The 19,766-nt window shown below is 39.8% G+C and overlaps 2 protein-coding genes and 1 long non-coding RNA gene across 6 annotated transcripts in view; 1 reads left to right on the top strand and 2 right to left on the bottom strand.

The window, feature by feature from the left end:
* PPEF2 (protein phosphatase with EF-hand domain 2) overlaps window positions 1–3,489 on the bottom strand; it is a 17,248-nt gene extending 13,759 nt beyond the window's left edge. Inside the window, exons 1-2 of the mRNA XM_035325632.1 lie at window positions 3,473–3,489; window positions 1,475–1,655 (exon numbers count right to left, since the gene is read on the bottom strand). Of these exons, the coding sequence (XP_035181523.1) occupies window positions 1,475–1,535 (61 nt within the window). The 5' untranslated portion in view covers window positions 1,536–1,655; window positions 3,473–3,489. The remainder of the gene's footprint in view (window positions 1–1,474; window positions 1,656–3,472) is intronic.
* Window positions 1–18,952, top strand: part of LOC118166603 — a 26,611-nt gene extending 7,659 nt beyond the window's left edge. Inside the window, exon 3 of the long non-coding RNA XR_004750602.1 lies at window positions 18,385–18,952. This is a non-coding gene — a long non-coding RNA (uncharacterized LOC118166603). The remainder of the gene's footprint in view (window positions 1–18,384) is intronic.
* On the bottom strand, window positions 6,570–19,674 carry NAAA (N-acylethanolamine acid amidase). Of its 4 annotated transcripts, none has more exons than XM_035325643.1 (11): window positions 19,373–19,674; window positions 18,903–19,067; window positions 17,427–17,553; window positions 16,563–16,653; window positions 14,404–14,480; window positions 12,886–13,058; window positions 11,989–12,051; window positions 11,335–11,401; window positions 10,760–10,788; window positions 9,718–9,799; window positions 6,570–8,901 (listed from the first exon to the last, which is right to left on the bottom strand). In XM_035325643.1, the coding sequence occupies exons 1-10, from the start codon at window positions 19,657–19,659 to the stop codon at window positions 9,724–9,726; spliced, it is 1,155 nt and encodes a 384-aa protein (XP_035181534.1). In that variant the 5' UTR covers window positions 19,660–19,674; the 3' UTR covers window positions 6,570–8,901; window positions 9,718–9,723. The 4 variants fall into 4 exon arrangements, 2 of the variants coding, with proteins under 2 accessions (XP_035181534.1, XP_035181535.1); XM_035325644.1 differs by having other exon boundaries at window positions 6,570–8,898; XR_004750601.1 differs by lacking the exon at window positions 10,760–10,788.
* Between the last annotated feature and the right edge of the window lie 92 nt (window positions 19,675–19,766).

Here is a 19,766-nt window from a genome sequence, read left to right as displayed (position 1 = left end):
TACCAGCACAGTACGATTTCCTGAGAAGGCACTGCAGAAATATAAGTAAATAGCTAGAAGCTGATTTTAACAACAGCTCCAACAAAAAAGGAGACCCTGTTCTAAGAAATTGAAAGCCTATTGTAAGAAATTATTTTTTATCTACATTTGAACTTCTAATTAATGAGAATACAAGCCAGAAAATATTCTTTTTAACCTGACAGATACTTTTGCAGCCCAAATTCTCCCCATCATACAGGTTTATTTAATGAAGATTAAATTAAGTTGCACATTTATGCAGGGAAATGGCAACATTTACACCATGTGTATGCTCTACCACGTCTCCACAACCTACACAAGAGAGCCAGAGGCACCACAGCAGACAGAGGCAGCTGATGCCTTGTCAGCACAGCTCTGCTCTGTGCCAGCTGGTACCAGCTGAAGGTCTGACCTGCTCCCTCATCACAACTTGCACAGAGCTCCAGCCTCAGCTGGAAGGGCAGAGCCCAGTGATTACATTGGAAACTCCTGAGCAGCTAGCTCCACTTCTGCAGATCACCAACTCTGAAGGATTTTAAAAATGAGAGGCAAGTAATTGATGAAGAATTTATTGCCATTGGAAATTGTTGATGAGGTATCAGATTTAACAGAGGGTTTCAAATCAGTAACTAGTTTTACATTATGCTTTCTATGTTATAAACAAGCCACTGTCATAAAATCACCCTGAACTTCCTAAGAAACTCATTTGTTCTTTGGGGCTACTGGCAGTAGACAACTCTAAATTTAAAAAAAGGTGGATATTTCTAATAAACAAAAATTACAAACAAATAATGCTGAGTCACAACAGTATCTCCACTCTCCTAACTTCTAAAAGCAATCACTGGTTTTGCTTTCAAAACATTTGCAAATAGTTTGTACCATACTGCTGTTCTGCTACTGCCAATGACTGAATGAAACAACATAGAAAATTAGTCTTTCTTTTTTTCTTCACACTTTGCCTTTTAGCTTTTATTAACCACAGCATCTTGCCTTCTTTAGAACCACGTTTATTTTGGCTTTGCTAATGTTTCTGCTTTACCAGTCTTATATCCCTAGCACAGTCTTTGAAGAGGAAGCCCAACAGAAGCAGCAGGGTGTTTTCATCTTTCACCCTGTCAGCACATGAGATTCCAACACATATAAATTAGGCAGAAATTGATTAATTAATCTGATGCTAGTTCCAACAAAACTGCTTTTTGCTGCTTCACTTCTGGTCAGGTTTTGATTGATTTTAATCTAATCCTGGGTCTAGATAGCTGTTATTTTCTAAGTCTAGTGTTGGTATTCTGCATGACATCTGAAATTCCTCATCATAGGACATGACTGAAAGATATAACCTCACCTCAGTACTATCAAGAAAAAGGAGTGACGTGGAAAAGAAGCCCATCCACCACAACCTTCCAACAGCATGTGCAGGAGCAGACAGGAAAAGATTACATTTCAAAGAATCACTCACCATTTTCAGACTTCTGCAGAGAGTACTTGTAGTTGGCATTTACAGAACTACCAGATCCCATGTTTTCCAACCAGTACTAGAATGCTGCCGACTGGCCCAGTATCATCAAAACCATGCGAGAGATGCAGGAAAGCATTCGATCAGAATCAAAACTGCTGCAACATGCCCCACAGTGCTGAGTCTATAATTAAATATATTAACACTTATTAAGATCAACAAGCAGATGTCCTGTCTTGTGCCCAAGTACATCTTCTACTACCACGTTCCTCAAGCTACTTTGTTGTCTTCTAGACAATCTGAGATGAGGATTTCTGTCTTGCTGTTTAAAATTGCAACTCAGCTATATGAACAGGAATAATTCCAGCACCTTTGCCGATTGGATAAAAATATCAGAGATTACATATCTAGGTACTGCAATTGTACAGTAGATGTATAAACCAGGCATTCATGTACTCACACAGTATTTCATGTACCTAATTTTAGGCTCCTATACTTTTAGCAGTATGGCTCTTTGATGTGAACCTTCATTTCAAATGGTACAGTAAAATATGCTTGATTGAGCACTAAGAGCAGACCACATCTCCAAATCCTCATGCTACCACCCCCGTTGCTCATGCACAGCTGAAGCACCCAGATGAAGTAAAAGGTGCTAAAATACTACATGACTGCATATTTGAGGCATTTGCCATATAGAAAAAAGCAAGATTTTTTATACTGATCTGGAAGCATTAAAGTAATTAAGTTGATTCAGTAACACTCAGTATATGCAAATATATTTATGCATATACCATCTCTGAAGGATAACTCTCATTACGAGGGATGAACATACATATGGTATTTAAATCTATTTGCAGTTCCACAGCTAGAGGGGAGATAAGTCTAAAGTAACAATTAGCTATCATAAGAAAATAATCAGCTTTGTGAAATAAATACTGCTTTTCTTCACCTCATGGATCTGCTTGAGTGCGGGGGCGTATTATGCCATCAGTTGCTCAGATCCTGGCCAGCATAAAAGGACAGGACAGCCAGATTTTTGTTCACCTCACTGCTGCAGAAAGCTCTGCTCAGAGCAAAAGGATCCTGTTTCAAGAATAAGGCAAATTCTGAAACTTCTCACTTTGAGGACAATCAGAATGCCTTTTCTTGTCAGACACATTTCCTCTGGGGGAAATAAAAAATGTCGGAAAAATAAAACTCCATGTACACAGTAGTCCCAGGCTGTATCACCTAAGATTTATAAAGATTTTTATTCTGCCCCAGAACTGGAGAGAGGGAGAAAGCTGAGAAAGGAAAGGAAGGAAAAAATCACCTTTAACAATATTAGGTCTGGTGCTAGCACAACATTTTAAAGGCTTTTGAAGGGTCAGGACAGCAGAGGCACTTCTCAGCAGGGGAGGGAAAAGCCCTTCTCTTCTCCTTCTCTCGCTTTCTGCAGCCCTTTTGCCTACAGATCTGCAGAAAGATTAATTGAAGGAACGTGTCCAGTGCTGTATAAGGTACAAGTGCACAGTGCTTGCTCAGGGGGATGGTCCATGCTAAACAAAATGCCAGCGCAGAAAGTTTCTAGAAATGCTGAAATTCTCTATCTTGCCCAGAATGCTGAAATGCACAAAAGCACCTTCACATTAACCGGATTATGCCACAGAAAGATAATTTACAATGTTCTCAACAAAATACCAGTCACTCTAGTTGTAGTCTAACAACATTATTGCATATCAGTGTCAAAAATGGCCTGAAATCACTGCAAACTAGGCCCAAATACACCTGGTGCTTTATATGGTCTTTTTTTTTATAATGCAGGTACTCAAAAGGACAGTTGCACAGAAAAAAATAGAATAAAATCAGAATGTCTAGTGTTTAAGGCTATTACTTGTCACCTCCTGTACAGGGCAAATCCCATTGCAGGAAAAACAGATTTTCAAGTTCAGAAACTTTGTGTGTAAGCAGATAATTTCCACACGGATTTTCACATAAAGATGTCTTTTCAAAGAGATGTACCTGAAGATTTCAACAAGTATTAGCTACCCAGAGAAGCAATGATACAAATGATTTGTTCTGTATCAGCAGCTTGCTTTAGAAACGGACATCCCCAATCACCTCCACTTAGTGCGTTCTGGTATACCTGGCAGAGCAGTCCGAAACAGCATGACGCGGGTTCCTTTCAGATGAAAGACACCAGAGGACATACTCTGGCTACTAAACAGGAGCTCAGTCCACAGGAGCAGGATCAAGCCAGGCCCAAGAAAAAACCCTGAAACATGGCTAGTGTGGACAGCTGTTCCTCCACAGTGGAGGTCAACACAGACTGCGTGCCTAGCTTCGAAACGTGATACTACCAGCCTCAAAGGAAGCTGGATGCTTCAACTTTTCAGAAGAGGTGAGCACCTTTAAAGGTACCTTTAAAAATGGTAGCATGAGAAAAATCCTTTTTCAGGAACTAGAACACTGCCAGATGAGTTTTAAAAACCAAAGAACATATTTTAAACGTGTGCTCAGGTACAGAGATAGGTACCTTGCTTGCCTACAGTGTGTTCAGGGGTACTACCTACGTGTTTTGATAAAACATGATCTTGGATTTGAGATCACTTTTGGAGAAACAAAATAATACCCACAGATTCTTCTGAGGGCCACAGCATGAGCAAAGGCGTGCAAAGCAGTAAACCAAAGAATCTAAAGGAATTAAACCTGCTTCAAGGGTGGGATGAGTGAGGAAGAAATAGAGCTAACCCAACTGCTCAGCACCTCTGATCCTTCCTCATCCATAACACAGTGAGATACAACCCTCCCATACCTAAAACCCTGTTTGCAAGGAAAAGTTGCAGTGTAGGAGTCAATAAGGATGCAGCCTGAACGACATGATGAAGTTCAATGGTGGCATCACCTCAAGTACAGGCTGTATTAAACAACTAGCTGAGATAAAACAGTGCATTTGTGAAACAACTGGCTACCTACTCCTTTCTCACCAAAAACACCACTGAACAAGGCATAGACTCAAGAGCTGCACATAGATATAGGCAACTAACAGACCAATAAAGCTCAGTGCCTCAGCAGAAGACCACAAACACATAATGATGCATATTCCCTGTTCACCAGTTAGTGTTGAAAGGCAGAAGAAACTTCTACAGCCATACTCCACATACGCCTCCCCAGACAGGGGATAACATACTTCCTTTTGTGGCACGGGCTGCTGATCTGTTTAATACTACCCCATGATAAAATAACACATAAAACCCAATAAAGGAAAACTTGCATAAATCCCTCCGCGTCAACAAGAAAGAAGGAAAGAAGGAAGGAAAGAGAAAAAAAGGAAAGGAAAGGAAAGGAAAGGAAAGGAAAGGAAAGGAAAGGAAAGGAAAGGAAAGGAAAGGAAAGGAAAGGAAAGGAAAGGAAAGGAAAGGAAAGGAAAGGAAAGGAAAGGAAAAGGAAAAGGAAAAGGAAAAGGAAAAGGAAAAGGAAAAGGAAAAGGAAAAGGCTCCAAAACAGCAACAACAAAAGCCCAGGCTTACTGCAAGTATTAACTCTTACAAAATGAAAACCTGTGACACCATTTGGAATCAAATTCTACACTCTGCCACATCTCTGAGCTCGTCCAGATGACAGATCTGTGCAGAATTTGGGGCTCCACCTACTTGAATCAAAGGCCTGAAAAGCGCAACAAACTACTCCGCCATGCAAAGTCAACTCTAAAACGATGTGCTTCCTAAGAAAGACAACACATTCACATGTCATATGCAAAACAGAATCCCCACTAGCTTGTAAATTTTACAGACATTTGGATGACCAAGGGAAGAGATGAACAGAATCTAGAAGGCAACGAGAGGATAAAACAGACTTACTGAATGTTTACTAGGAAGAAAACAGTGAAAGAGAGATGCAAAATTGAAACAAATTTTAAGTTCTGCTAGTAGAAAAACAGCAACAGGTCATTTAAGAGCCATCAATGAATTAAAACAAATAAGAAAATAATTTTGACAAGAATAAAAATGCTCGCTAGCACCAGGGAAAGTGATGATCCTTCCTTTCCCTCCTAGAGTAAATACCCCTGTTCCACGTGTACAACAGACTAAGCTTTGCTCATAGCTGGAAACAAGACAGTGAAACTTGGTTAATTTTACACATGCACTAAACCCTGCATCTGCACAGTTACTGCAGTGCCAAAAAGGAGAATTTCACTTAGAAAAAGTGATCTATAGAAAGGACATTTCACCTCAAACTATGGGTACCGAGTGACTACTGAAGACAAAACAGTTGCAGAAAAAAAAGAAAAATAAAACTTACCTTGCCACCAATTTCTAGCTTAAGGATTTATTAAACACAAAAGAAGCTCTCCACTTCTTAAATATTTGTTTGTTTGCTTATATAACCAGCATTCATTACCCCAAGTGATCAACAATCTCTGAAGTGATTTACTTGATTACAGATTTAGAAACTCCTCCTGAGATCTAAATGATCAAGTAGGCTGTTCCCTTGGGCATGCAGCAGAAATTGCCATTGCTTTCAGCACCTGCAGTACACAACATGTGCGCTGCTCTGCAACAAGCACAGACCCTTCGATTTACTTACTGCACAGTTCTGAGCAGCCTTAAGAATCCTCTCCCATGTGATGCTTAAGAAAGGTTACAGGTCTGAAATGGATTAGGATTACTGAAGAGGATTAGGAATGAGAAAGATGGTGCATTGGCTTCTCTCATCTTAAAAGGACCAGTTTGTAAACAGTTGCAAGTTGCCTTTTGTTAAATGCAAACTTCTCAAAGAAAAAAGAAATAAACATTTCACATGCTCCCTATGGTGGACTGAAAAAATTGGGCTTTATAGCTAGGGAGTCCAGACTGCAGAAACAAACAAATGGACAAAGCAAGGATAACATAACTTAGTTCTAGTTAATTACTTATCAATTCTAAGTGATGAAGCTGATGGGGCTTGAGAAAGCAGAAAAGCTGTTTTATTTCCCAGTCTCTAAAATGTGAACACACAAAGCAGATGAAACGTCAAACAGAAGGATGACCAGTGAGCAATTCAGTAACTATGAATGATCCTTTTTTTTTAAAGAACAAAGCAAATCCCCCCCCCCAAAAAAAAAAAAAACTCTAAAAAGAACCAGTGCTACATTTATTGTTTCCTTATATATCCAGCATTGTTTTATTTAAACTGTTTAAAAACCTCTCTGCGTTTTTATCAGATTTCAATTCTTAGGCAAAAGAAGCTCAACACGTTTCACAGATTAAATCATCTAGTTTGTAATATACGTCATTTAACACTTTGTTTATATTTTTAGCATGTAATTAAACTAAGACCAGAAAGTTATACATATCCTTCTGCTTAGCAAAATACATATGCCTATATCTACATATGCATAAAGGCTTCATTTTATTGGCAGTGTGTCTGATGTTTGTAAATAAACTGATAAAAGGCAAGGCTTTCAGAAAATATTTTAAAGTAACAAAAGAAAAAAAAAATAGATTACTTAAAATCTAGCTTCCCATTTAAAGTTCAAAAAAACAATTTTGTTTTCACTAATGTGTTCTGTGGCTGAGCCTTACCAATTTCTGATCAGCTGATGAGACAATACAGGAGTGTACAACTGTTTGCTGAATATTCACAGATACCAAATATTTACACACTCCAGATGTTTGTACACTTGGAAGCAAACATATTTGATTCATTTTATAAAGGACTGAGAATCTGGGCATACCACTGGCAGAAGATAATCAGCCTAATACTGCTGAGGTCAAGAAGACTATGCAAAATTATTCCTGTGAGGATTGTTTTGCCTTTACTTGTGGGTGGCAGTTACATAAGGAAAACCTGGTGGAATGAGGAGTCAGTGTCTACTCTGTGGATTGAAACAATGTCATCCTGATATCTCAAAGATATTGTAACTTCCATTATTCACATCCTCTTCCAGAAAACCTCTATTTTTCAGCTTTATCAGTTCTGGTATATGACTACTAACATCACTGTACAAACTGGGTCAAGGCAAAGCTGGCAGCACATTTATCCAGGCAGAAGTAGAGGATGCAGGTAAGTAGGTTACAACACTTAGCCAGACTCAGCACAAGGAGGTAAAGGGACCAAATCTCCAGAAGGCTCACTCGGGAACAGTTAGCATAACCAGCGCACCAACACTGTGGATGGCATTGCACATATCTGGAAATGGCTCTCTCACCTAGTGCTATGATCATACCTTCTTCTCCTAGGCAAAATTTTCACAGGCACTCACCTGAATTCTGCCTGGTAAAGAACCAGACCTCTAAGCTTTATGTGAAGGTATCCATTGTTCTTGACTCCTTAAATCCTGTATTTCTGGGGTGCCTGCAAGAAGTGCCTGAATTCACAGTATGCAGTCATGGCACAACTAGACAAAACAAAACAAAAAACCACCTCTGCACTAGAAAAGTGAGTTGTAAAGTTTCTATTGAAGATAGCTTTCAAATATTAAAAAGGAAAACAATCAATTTTCTAATCTCACTACTCCATCACAAACTTCTATCATCTACTCTGGGGAAGAAGTCTGTATCATCACATCTCCTTAAATAACTGATGAGTAGCCATATTTCCTCACCTTACACTAAATAGACAGTCCTTAGACAGACTGAAAATCTCTGTTTATGGTCCACTACGTTACCTACCTAGCCTTAGTCAAGTGCTTTCCATATCCATATCACCTGGCAACCATCTTAAGACTATATACCTCTCAATCATCTTTTATAAGCCTAATAAAAACAGCTGAAGAACCTGTGCTCTGGAGAACCATAGCTGAAGAGGAAAGATACTGCCTGCAGTGGTATTCACACAGTGTAGTCACACTCCTTTGCACTGATGCAGTGATTTTTGTCTTGACGAAGGTCTACAGAGTGCCTCAGGACAGGATGACCACAGTGATGAAGCTGAACGAAGGCTGAGACAGTCTCAGGACCTGTGGCAACCCTGTTCTCTAACTCTACCAGCTTCCACAGCACTCAGGCCAGTTCTTGCTGGGCACAGCACTTGATCCTGCTGGGCTCACACTCACAGGCCCCAAACAAGTCAGAAACAGATGATGACAGTGGTAGTATCACCACAGGTCTTCATAAATCAAGCAATCAGCTGCATCTTTAATTATGTTCAGACCTACATCCCCCACAAAATAGTTTTTATTTATTGGTAAGTATGTGAGTACAATCAAATTGCACAAATCTTTCCAAAAACAATAAAAACAGTTTTTAGTCATCAACATCTGCTAGAACATGAATATAATTAAAATAAAATCAATCTTACTTTACAGTTCATTAACAGTATCATCTGCAACACTTCAAAGAACTAACAAGTCATTATTTCCTGAATGGTTTGCACAATTAGTAAGCCAAAACAACTGTTCTGCTTTTGAGAGTGTTTTTAAAAGCATACGCCGGTCTTGGAAAGCTTCAGCTTTTCGTCAATTTGGTCTGCTGAAATAAACAGATATATAGGTAAATAAGAGAGCATAGGTTTGTATGAAGTTAAAAAAGAAACAAACACTTCAGAATCTCTAAAAGAAAGTCCTGCTAAAATCTAATGCCCAATATTAACTGCTATTAATACAATACTAATAATGCTTTAAAAGACTATTCAAACTGAAATGCAGTTTCTTATGGTCCTGCCAAGCCCCCCCCACAACCAGAATTTCTTGGAATAGAAATATCTGTAACTTAATATTTTCCTTTGAACACAGTAAAGCCACCACCTGAAACTCTGTGGGAGTTCAATGACTGACTTTTTCTGCAAGACCACTGGACAAAACCTTCTGAGGATGCTAATGTTCAGCTGGTTGTGAAGGGCTGTTACAAGCTAAGCTTGATCTTTCTTTGTGCCAAGTGCACCGACTTCACCTGCTGGGGTTCAGTTCACCACTGGCAGAGCTTCCTGTCAAAGTCAAACCACTGGAAGTCATGTGAAACATCACAGTAGTGGAAATGGTAAAAATAGTAGGTAAAACGTCCATATAGCCAACAACTACCCGTAGCTCACCACACTACCCTTTCCTCTCCGATAAAGTACTTTTCCTCAAATAATCTCCAAGGGTTTTGCAAAGAAAGTCAATACTTAACTCTTATCTCTGAATCAACTAAGGGAAGGTATTTACCCAAGGTCAATAAGCAAACCAAGGGAATCAGGAATTCAGAGTAGGTCACTTGAGTGCCATTGCAGTGCTTTGCCCCTCAATGACCCTTCAGCTGAAATTTTATTTAAGTACAAGTAGCTAGGAGTACCAGCACATTACTTACACCTCTTCACTTCATAGTTCTGATCCATGTCTGGTACTTCTCTGGAAATGCAGCGCTCATTACTGTGGTATACACTGTGTTACTGGTAGGGAAAGAAGAAAACAGTGAGTAAAAAATCATTCCAAAGATGAGAAGATTAATTTAGAAAACTAGCAAAGCAGCAGGACAAATTTTAGTGGAAACAAACATTCTGCTTAGGTACAGAAGTGTTAGGATGAGTGGGAAAGAGACTGATAAAAATGATGGCTGCTGGCACAAGTTTTCACGTTTTTCCTTCCATTTAGTACAGCAAAGAAACAGTATTTCTACATCTGTTTGGATCACTGTATTAAAAAAAACTATTGCTAATCTTAACAGTCACAAAGATATAATCTCCTTTTCAAATTTCCTCACATTTATAAGAAAGAGGAGAGGAAGTCCTCATACTGACTTTGAAGAAGCCATTGCCAAGCTCTAATGTGAGTGACTGATCTAGAGAAGGTACTGAGCTCCATGTAAAAGTAAAGCAAAACTGGATAACCTGCAATGTGCAACCTGTGGAACAATGCAGAAATTTGAAATCAGTCTGTATTAAAAAGCCAGTAAATGATACCTAAAAGCTATGTCCCCATTTACCACTTTTTTTTTTTTTTTTTCATACATCAAGCAGAGCGAAATCGGAAGCACCAGAGAAAGCCATTTCTAGCGTTAACACAAATCCAACCTTTCCAAAAGTCAAAGGCACAATGGAGTTGGTAAAAAGAACCGTTAAGAAATGACTGCTGTTTATATAAGCAGTTACTTGTTTCACTACTACAAAGGAACTTCCCATTATCAGACTAAGCCTAACAAAGCACAGTTTCATAGCCAGAGAGACAGATGGAGGAGGAAGAGTTCTGTGAAAGTCTTCAGCACCATGTGCACAAGCAGTAATCTATGCTGGGAAATGACAAGATACTCAAACAGATGTATAGGAAAATCCTGAGGAAGTTTGTGATGGCCTTTTAAGTGGCCCAAGGCATGGTAAGAGGCACTGATTGACATCTCTGAATCTAATACTTACTCATTTAAGACTGGCTTCACTGACAACACCTGTACAGAAAGTTTGAAAAGGTGTCATTTTGGTGAAAAGGGAATTAAAATGCTATTTAGGAACAACAGTAGGATGACCTTACAAACACAAATAATATAGAATCAAGAATTACTCTTGCTGTGTTTTATTTTTAAGTATTGGACCATTTCACAAAAAAAAAAAAAATCTGAAATACACAAAATTGAAGTTCTCAAAAATAAGTGGTAAATATTACTCTCATCTAACACTTTAGCTGCCTGCTTTAATATTTATGACTGCGTTTGAATGACGGAACTGCATGGAGATGACAGCGATGGGATTCATCGCTTACCCTTTCAACTTGGATTGGCAGACTATTATGAAATGACTACACAGGGAGTTCAGAACCATTTTAATGCACAAATTTGTCAGCTTTAAACTCTCCAGAGGTGCCTGCATGGCACATCCTTTTCACCATGCCTTCCTTGCATACTTTTAAAATCACTGACAACCACATAACCACTTCTGTTTTGAAAGAGTTTCAAGTGAAAGTCTGTGTGCCACAATACAGAATTTAAAAGAAATACCTGAAAGAGCGTATCAAAATTGATATTCTGCTGTCCAGTAGCATTGAGAGCTTTCACGGCTGGAGTTCTGCAGGAGAACAATGCAATATCATTAAACACAGTTTATTGTTCCAAAGGCTACAAACCACCACTGTGAAGAATTTCCTCAGTGACTGCCTTTAATTTTAAAATGCCCGTTTTGGTCTAAAATTATCCACAATTCTGTGTGACTTAATCTGGACTCACACTGCTGAAGTTACTGTGTTACTACACTGTGAATTCAGAACAACAGGGAATATGCCAGCAGCTTTTTGCAGACCACACATCCTAAAGATTGTGTGACGTCTGCAAGTCTCGCAATAGTGCCATCAAATACAGGATTTAGATTCATAGTGAAAATGTAATTTTTACTAAACTTTATATGAAAATTTTTGATACACAATATATCCTTGCTACTTCTCACCCTGCATGCCATTCAATGCCACACAGACTTTCCTCTGGCACATGTCATTGTCACTCCTTAGCTTATCTGTTCCCATTTGAGTGGCATTCCAGAAACTGAACAAACTGCCTGCTCAGCAAGCTAACACCTGCTCAGAGAAGAAAACACCCAAGTCTCTAAGCTTTTTAAAAATGGAAGTGATATCTCACTGCACAGGTCTAAACTAAATTTACCTTCGGTCGTCAAAAGGAGGAGGGGTAGTCCAGTGGTCATAATTTGTCTCCACACGAAACCACCTGTCATGTAACACACAAGAAAGCAAACAAAAGATGCATTAGCAGGTAATTAACAAAAGCCAAGAATTAGTATTTCTAGACTGCCCACAGGAAAAAAAGTTACCTCAAAAAACTCTTCCCTGTGTCTCTTGCATATCCAAGGGATCCTATACATATAGCAGCCTTTACCATAAGCTACTGAACACAAATGAAAAAGGAGTGACCTCTTGAACTGCTAAGGGCAAAACTACTACTGACTAGGAAAAAAGAAAGATTAGACCTTTAAAGAGATAATTAGAGAAAGGATTATGGGTACATGCTGCAGTCTGCAGCATTCCACTTGGAGTACACAGAGCCAACAGGCCATCTGCCTGTTGCCAAGCCAGCACTTACTGACTGACAGCAATCATTAAGTTCCATTTTGTCACTGCAGGGCAACTATTAAGGATCTCCTTCATTTATCAAGCAGCTGATTTCACAAAAAATCATAGAAACAATTATTTTGAGCCTTCAACCCTTCTACCATACTGTGTGAAAACTAACTTGGGAGCACTGAATTTAATCATGCAATACTTGACAGACAACTGGGATGTGTCCTCAAATCTTGTCTCCTTTCAAATCTATCTAAAAAATAAATACATACAGATGTTTTTTTGATGCTCTGGACTGCCCCAATCTGACAAGGTGGTGTGATGCCTTCCCAGGAAGGGACCGGGGTTCCTTTCTGAGGTTCCCAAGCTTTCACTTCTCAGCATTGGTAAGAGATGGGCCTGGATCTCTAAAGAAAGCTGTCCCACTATCCTTGCCTATCACTTAAGAGGGAACATGAAAAAACAAAACATTTTGTGTACTTACGCTCCACTTAAAGGATCAAGAGGCCAGAGGTCAGCTGGCCCTCTTCTATTCCTCGTTATGACCATGCCTTCTTTGGGTGATACACCTCCTACAATATAGTAAACTTCAGCAATGATGGGAATGTCAGCTAGTCTGAGAACAGCTGACTGAAAGTCCTCTGCTCTGCTCAGGGTCTAAGTGCAAAAAGGAGAGTACAATGAAACAAAATTCGCAAAGTACAGTCAAGAACAAAGTAAGCACTGGGACACCTGAAAAAGCACAACAGTCGCAGCTTTGTTGCAAACTGCAATCAACTATAAGGTGCTATTTGAAAATACTTCTTTGAAAGCACTTCTGTGATTTTAGCTTGTGATTTTAGCACAAGAACATGAAATGACTGACTAGCAACAGACCTCATTAATCCCAGCTTTGCAAATACACCAAGTAAATAGACATACATGTGTATACACGTGTACACATATGTACACACAAACATGTATATGGTGAAAAAAGATGAAAAATCTGCCATTAAAGAGATAAAGGCATGCCCAAACTCTGCCAGTTCAATCCTCAAAGTCTTTCAACTTGCAAAATGGGACAGAAATGGGATGAGAAGGAGAAAAAAAACACCAGTCTGCATCCTTGTCTTGCCTTTAGTTTAACAGGATTTTGGTAAAAACGGAGAAGCACTGGCATTGCTCACAGCAAGCCTTCCTTTTCTTGCCATAACCACACGACTAACTTAGTAGGAACTGGTAACTCCACCACAGCCAGTGAAGCTACTGTTTACAGGCATAGAGCCAGTCTACAGAAGTACTTCTTTAAAAATAAGTCCTTTTATGCAGAAACTAAAGCCAAATATGGAGAACAAACAAAATTGCTCTCAACTGTTTTAAACAATTATTTCTGACAGCAACACTGCAGCTAGTAGTAGGCAAGTCACAGCCTCAGCTCACATCTCAAACTCAAAAAATGTCAACAATGAGGTCTCCAGTAAACATTCCAATTCTTCAGGTAGGTTTTTAATTACAAAAGATATAATTCATGTTTGCTGTAATTCATTAATTGGAGAAGCAGCAAACCTGTTTTATCTTAGCAGTTATACTAAGAAAACACTCATAAAAAGTGCTACACAAAAGACCAATCTAACTCCTGCCACTCACCAGTAAGCTCTCTGTCTTTAATACCGGAACATATCAAATATAATAAAACAACTACAGGTTCACATGTTTACTATCTTAGAGTACAGCTGCTCAATTTGCTAAATTACTATATCCCTCACAGCTAGCTGAGATCCTCCCCTGGAAGGAAGTCTTTGCACAGATACTCATAGATTTTTTGCAGTGATCAGAGATCGTCCCCCTGAAGGGCTGGAATTGCCTTTATCAAACATGATTTGGGGATAATACCTATCTGCCCTTATAAAATATAATCTTACCCATTTCTTGAATTTTCTGTGAAAAAAGTCAAATTTACTAAGAGTCTGTAAGTTGAAATGACATCACTGAAATCTGAGAATATATAACGTAGTGCACTTACATCTCGGACAAGCCAGCTGACAGGGTAATTTCGATTCAGAAAAGCAGCTATTGCATTTTCCCACCAGCTACCACCCGCTGGAAAAAAAGAAAATAAAAACACTATTGCACATACATGTTACTTACACTCTGTAAAATCTATCCTCCTTGTCTTTCTTTCTTCTCCAGGTCCCATCTCTAGTTCTGCAATCTTACCCTCTACTAGATTAAAAAGACTTTTATTTTAATCTGTAGATTAAAAGATTTACAGCAACAGAACTCTCAACCAGTCTGAAAGGTTTCAGACAGAAAACACGCTCAGAAGTTAAAGATCTCTGTTTCAGTGCCACTGTCAGTACTTTAGGACAGAACATCTGTTTATTGTGCTCTTTGCTTAACTTAGAACAGAAGTTCTCAAGCAAATCACTGTAGGACCTACAATGTGAACGAGAAGCAGAGGATCCAATACCAGCATTAACAAAAGTGAAAAAGGTATTTAGCTCTTTAGAGAAAATATGCAGTACCCCTCAGAACTTGCAAGTGCTAGCACTTTAAATCAAAAACCACCGCCTTCTTTCAGTATTGATAATTTACTAGCTTCTCAATTTTTCATCATTTTTTATTCATAGCTGAATGCTGAGCACTGAAGTGTCAAAGCTTACCCTAACAGGAAGTAGCACTTTGCAACACACATTGCCAAAAAGACTGCAGGTCTATTGATACGATTTGTTAGTCTACATCTGTCAGCTCAAATATTAGCATAAATCATCTCATTGTTCATCTTACTGAACTCTTACAACAAGAAGAATTACACAGAAATCTTAAAGTAGCTAAAAAGGGAAAAAAAAAGAGGTAGTAATAGTGATTGCGTGTTTCTGGGGAAAATTAGGAGAACCATGAAAAACAGAAGGACAACTTTATACTTATTTTTATGCCCAAACAAGAAAAAGGCAACAGAAATAATGTCTGTTATTTGAGAGACCTTCACCCTAATTTAAAGTCATCTCCCTTTCCAGCCGGAGTGCACAAGTTTATCTCCCAGATTTTATTTCAGTCATACGGTGACAGACAGACAAGCAAGCAGTCAGTAACAACTGATTTACACGAGTGCAGCATGTGTTGAGTGAATTACTATTTTCTATAGTTAAAAAGCAACTGAAACAAAGGCATGCAGGTGGATGACAGCACATCAGCTCCTGATGGACAAGAGGGGCCCATCTCACACAAACATCTGCAGCACTTGATTCCAGTAACATAATCAGGAAAAAATAACGGGCTTGTGCATGGACTAACCCATCTCACCATGGTCTCAGATGATCTTTGCATGCTGCTGAGATACATTAGAGAGAACAGAACAGCACTGGTTTTGTCCCCAGGTTATGCCCATTCAGACTTTGGTCTGCAGGACTTTCTAAATCAAGTGTTTTGCAAAGATTCAATATATTTAAGACTCTATGTCCAAGTTGATTTTAGTACAAATTAAGAGCAGTTAGCATCTCTCAGTATTGGCCCAAGATGATCCAGGTTTGAAAGGATTAAATAATTACACTAGCATCAGAAGCAGGCTTTTAAAAAATATGAATATCAACTACGGAAAAAATCTAGAGAATCTTAATATTGCAAGAAAGCAATATTAACAAAGGAAGCAGGAATCAAAAGGCACATGTGCTCCACACCAGAGTCCCTAATTACAGATATAATGAATATGTATATAATTCTCTCAGTCTTATTCTTCTCTTCTGATCTTTTAATTCAAGCTGTCTTATGGGGACAAAGAAAAATGGGATATAGGGAAAGGAAGAGAGAACTAGGAAAGTGACAGTTTATTCGCTATACAAGGCTCCCTTTTTGTCTCAGCACCTACTCTGTCATCTCTCATTGTGTCTCTTGGACAGATCACAATATTTTTCTCTTACTGTCTCCTCCTCCTCTGTCTCCTCTGACACTTTTCAAGCTCAGATGACAAACAAATGCCTCTCTCCTCTGTAGCAGCCAAAAACTGGCAGCATGTGTGCTTTTATCTCCTGAGGGCCAGAGAAGTCAGTCAGTCTCATCTCCTTTCTGGCAGACCTAACAGTATTTTTCCCTCTTAGAGAATGTGACAGAAGAGCTGGAAGAGGCAATAATCAACTGAAATAGTATACATGCTGTCAAGTGTGGAAGACTGATTTTTTTTTTTACCTCGTTCATCACCAGAGACTGTGAACTTGCGTGGACTTTGTCCAGTCCATAAGCCTACGTAACCAAGAAATGTGGTTCCTTGATATGCTATCTGAAACCAAGAAACATACAGTATTTTAGCATTCTGGAACTAAGCACTTTTTGGAATATAAGCAACATTCCAAAACAGCATCCTGTACTTTTTCCTGTGACTTTCATATATTGTTTTGGAAATCCCTTTAAAACCCTTTGCCTTAAATTATAGTAAACCTTGCAAAGTAAATGATAAAAAGACTCTGGGGACCACAATACGCTGCATTTCATTTGTTAATGATCACCAACTGCTACAAAAATTTTGCTCAAGTTAGCAAGGGACCACGTAAGAAACAAAGAATTCTGTATTTGAAAAAAGGACAAATGAATATTAAGAAAACGAAACTAACCAGGACTGCACTACCAACTAGTTCATTTTAGACAATATTCATGTAAAACATACACATTGGTCAATAAAATTAACAAGGCCTTAGAAAAGGGCCAAAAAATTGGTCCCTACCAAAACTGATCTCTTTTCTACACTCTGTAGTATTTATTTTTTTTTTAATGCTTTGGCATTTTCTTCTTTTACCATCTCCTTCCAAATAATGATCTTGACACACTAGATTACACTGTTTTATTTGTTCCAGTTTTTCACTGCTAACTGGATGTCCAGAAATCAAAAACAAACAGCACTCATCCCACATTCCTATCAAGAAGGACTGTGTGCTCTGTTAATTCAGTAAACTTGGGTTGGGAACCATATTCCCAGATTAAATGCCTGTACAGCTGTACAACCACACACCATTGCTTCACAGAATACCACCCAGCCACACCAACCACAATTCATACCTGTCCGCTTTTTATAAACTGCACATCAATTGTAATTTTACTTAATATATCTACAAAGTCATAATCTAGGTTCCGACCATGGTAAATGTTTCCTTTTTCATCCTGAGCGACAATACTAGTACAGAACCTTAAAAAAAAAAAGGAGAAAATTATTTTTTAAAAAGCTATGACAACACTTTCAACATTACAGTCTAGTTGAACTAGCACAGCATTTCAGGAGTAACTGAATTCATTTTCTTCTAAGTACTTTACATATGGAAGCATACAAATAAGAGCTCACATTACATCATTAACACTTGCAATACACAACCTGAAAGAACAGTCTCACCTTATACTTTTTCATATAATTTCACACAGCCTTTATTTTCAATTTAAAGGAAAAAGAAAAGTACAAGAAAGTTTGACAGTGTCCTGTACAAATCATGCACAATATCCACAAGGTAAAGACTTTCCAGAGAGCCTGGCATACAAAACCATACAATACTTAACTTACGACATCCCACCTGACTTAGAAAATCAAAAACCCTACTACTGCCTATATCAGGTCAGATATAACAGACCAAGCAGGAATCATGATTTCCACTTAGGAAAAATGTCATTATTTCAACAAAAAATGTCCACAAAGTATCAGTTTGAAACTTTTTTGATTCCCTTTCCTTTCCTTTTCTTTCCTTTCCTTTTCTTTTTTTTTACTAATTATAGATTGTTTCATTTCTATCTGGACCCCGATTATATTTAAAATAGATTAAATGTTCAAACAAAATCTTTTTGGTTTGGAAACTGATTACTTTTAAAGCGTTGACCATTTCAACAGCAGTCTACCTTCTCTGGGACAGGAAGTGTGCTGAAACTCATTTTTAGTAATAGTTTCACTTTCATGGAAACAATTTTTAATAAGTACGTTATTCAAGAAGTATGCTGTTGCACAATGATCTTAGATATATGTTTTATCACTTAGGTTGCCCGATGTGGAATCAAGAGTCGGATTCAATGACCCACATGGATCCCTTCCAACTCAGGATACTCCATAATTCTGTAATTGAATTAGCAGGTAATTCACAACTTATTTTCTCTGGAGTTGTACGTTTGTCATCCCAGTGATGCACAGCACTGTCTGTTAAAATTGTAAAGGTAAAGACAAGTTGCAGACTGGTAGTTTGCTCCTGGTTGCTGTTCATTCTTGACCACTGTTCGAGCTGAGAAACTTAAAATTTCATAGGTCTTATGGGGGCTCAGGATGATGCGCATGCTCTGTGAAATATGAAGAACTAGCATTTAAAAGACTATCTTACTGGGTATGCTGCTCTGTACCTCATTCAAATCAGCATGCAAACTGCCTCCCAGCTGAACATCAGAAATGGTATCAAGATCGAACAGCATGATTTATCTGCCACGTCTTTATCTGCCTTGTCAGATAATAAGCTAAAATGAATCTGTGTCCACGTCCGTCCGATTCTATTACTCTCAGTCACTTACGCAGTGGATTCATAGGCGAAGTTAAGCAGAACTCCGTCGCCCAAACTGATTCCCAGGGCTTTGCACAGCCCCAGGATTTCCCCTGCGAAGGGCTGTGGCAAGAAGGTCTCCAGCTCTGCTGCAATGGGCTGAATAACTTCGTGGACCCATTTTGGCACAGTTTCACTGTAAAACACGCTCAAGACATTAGCTGCCTATTAGCTGAGAAAGAGACAAAAAGGTTTACAACTTATTCTCCACTGCATGCTTGTCCCCAGCTGGGACCAGCCGTGCCGGTTGACACCGACCACTCAGCACCCTCGCTGCACCTCACCACCTTCCTATGCATCCCTCGAGCACCCTGCACAACCCAGCTACGAGCCACAGCCCAGGCAACTGGGGGGGCAATTCAGAGCCCTTCAGCCCCTGCAGAGCTGTCCCCGCCACCCCACGCCGTCCCGAGGAGGGTCCCCCCGCCGCCCCACACTCACTCGATGACCCGGGCGACGGCGGCGCGCAGGAAGGCGGGCTCGAAGTGCCGCAGCACCGGCAGCCACCGCTCCTCGGCGGGGCTGTCCAGGCTCACATTGCACAGCAGCGGGGCCGCCCCGGGGCCGGCTGCCGCCGCTGTCCCCCACAGCACCACCACCAGCAGCCCCCACAGCCGGGAGCCCCACGCCGCTGCCCGCCCCATGCTGCTGGAAGCGGCCGCAGCGGCCCCAGCCGTGCCCGCAGCCTCACGCCCCCGAGGGCGGCTCAGGGGGAAGGGCCACGACATGGCGGCGGTGCCGCGGGCCCCAGCGGCCGCCTCGCCTCAGGGAGAAGGCGCCCGGCTGCGGCCTCGCTTCTCCCTCCCCGGGCTTCCCCACAGCCAGCTAACGGGTA

Source organism: Oxyura jamaicensis, chromosome 4, assembly GCF_011077185.1.
Source record: "Oxyura jamaicensis isolate SHBP4307 breed ruddy duck chromosome 4, BPBGC_Ojam_1.0, whole genome shotgun sequence".
Classification (NCBI taxonomy): Eukaryota; Metazoa; Chordata; class Aves; order Anseriformes; family Anatidae; genus Oxyura; species Oxyura jamaicensis.
Note: the sequence above shows the minus strand (reverse complement) of the source record. Positions and strands in the feature narration are given on the sequence as shown.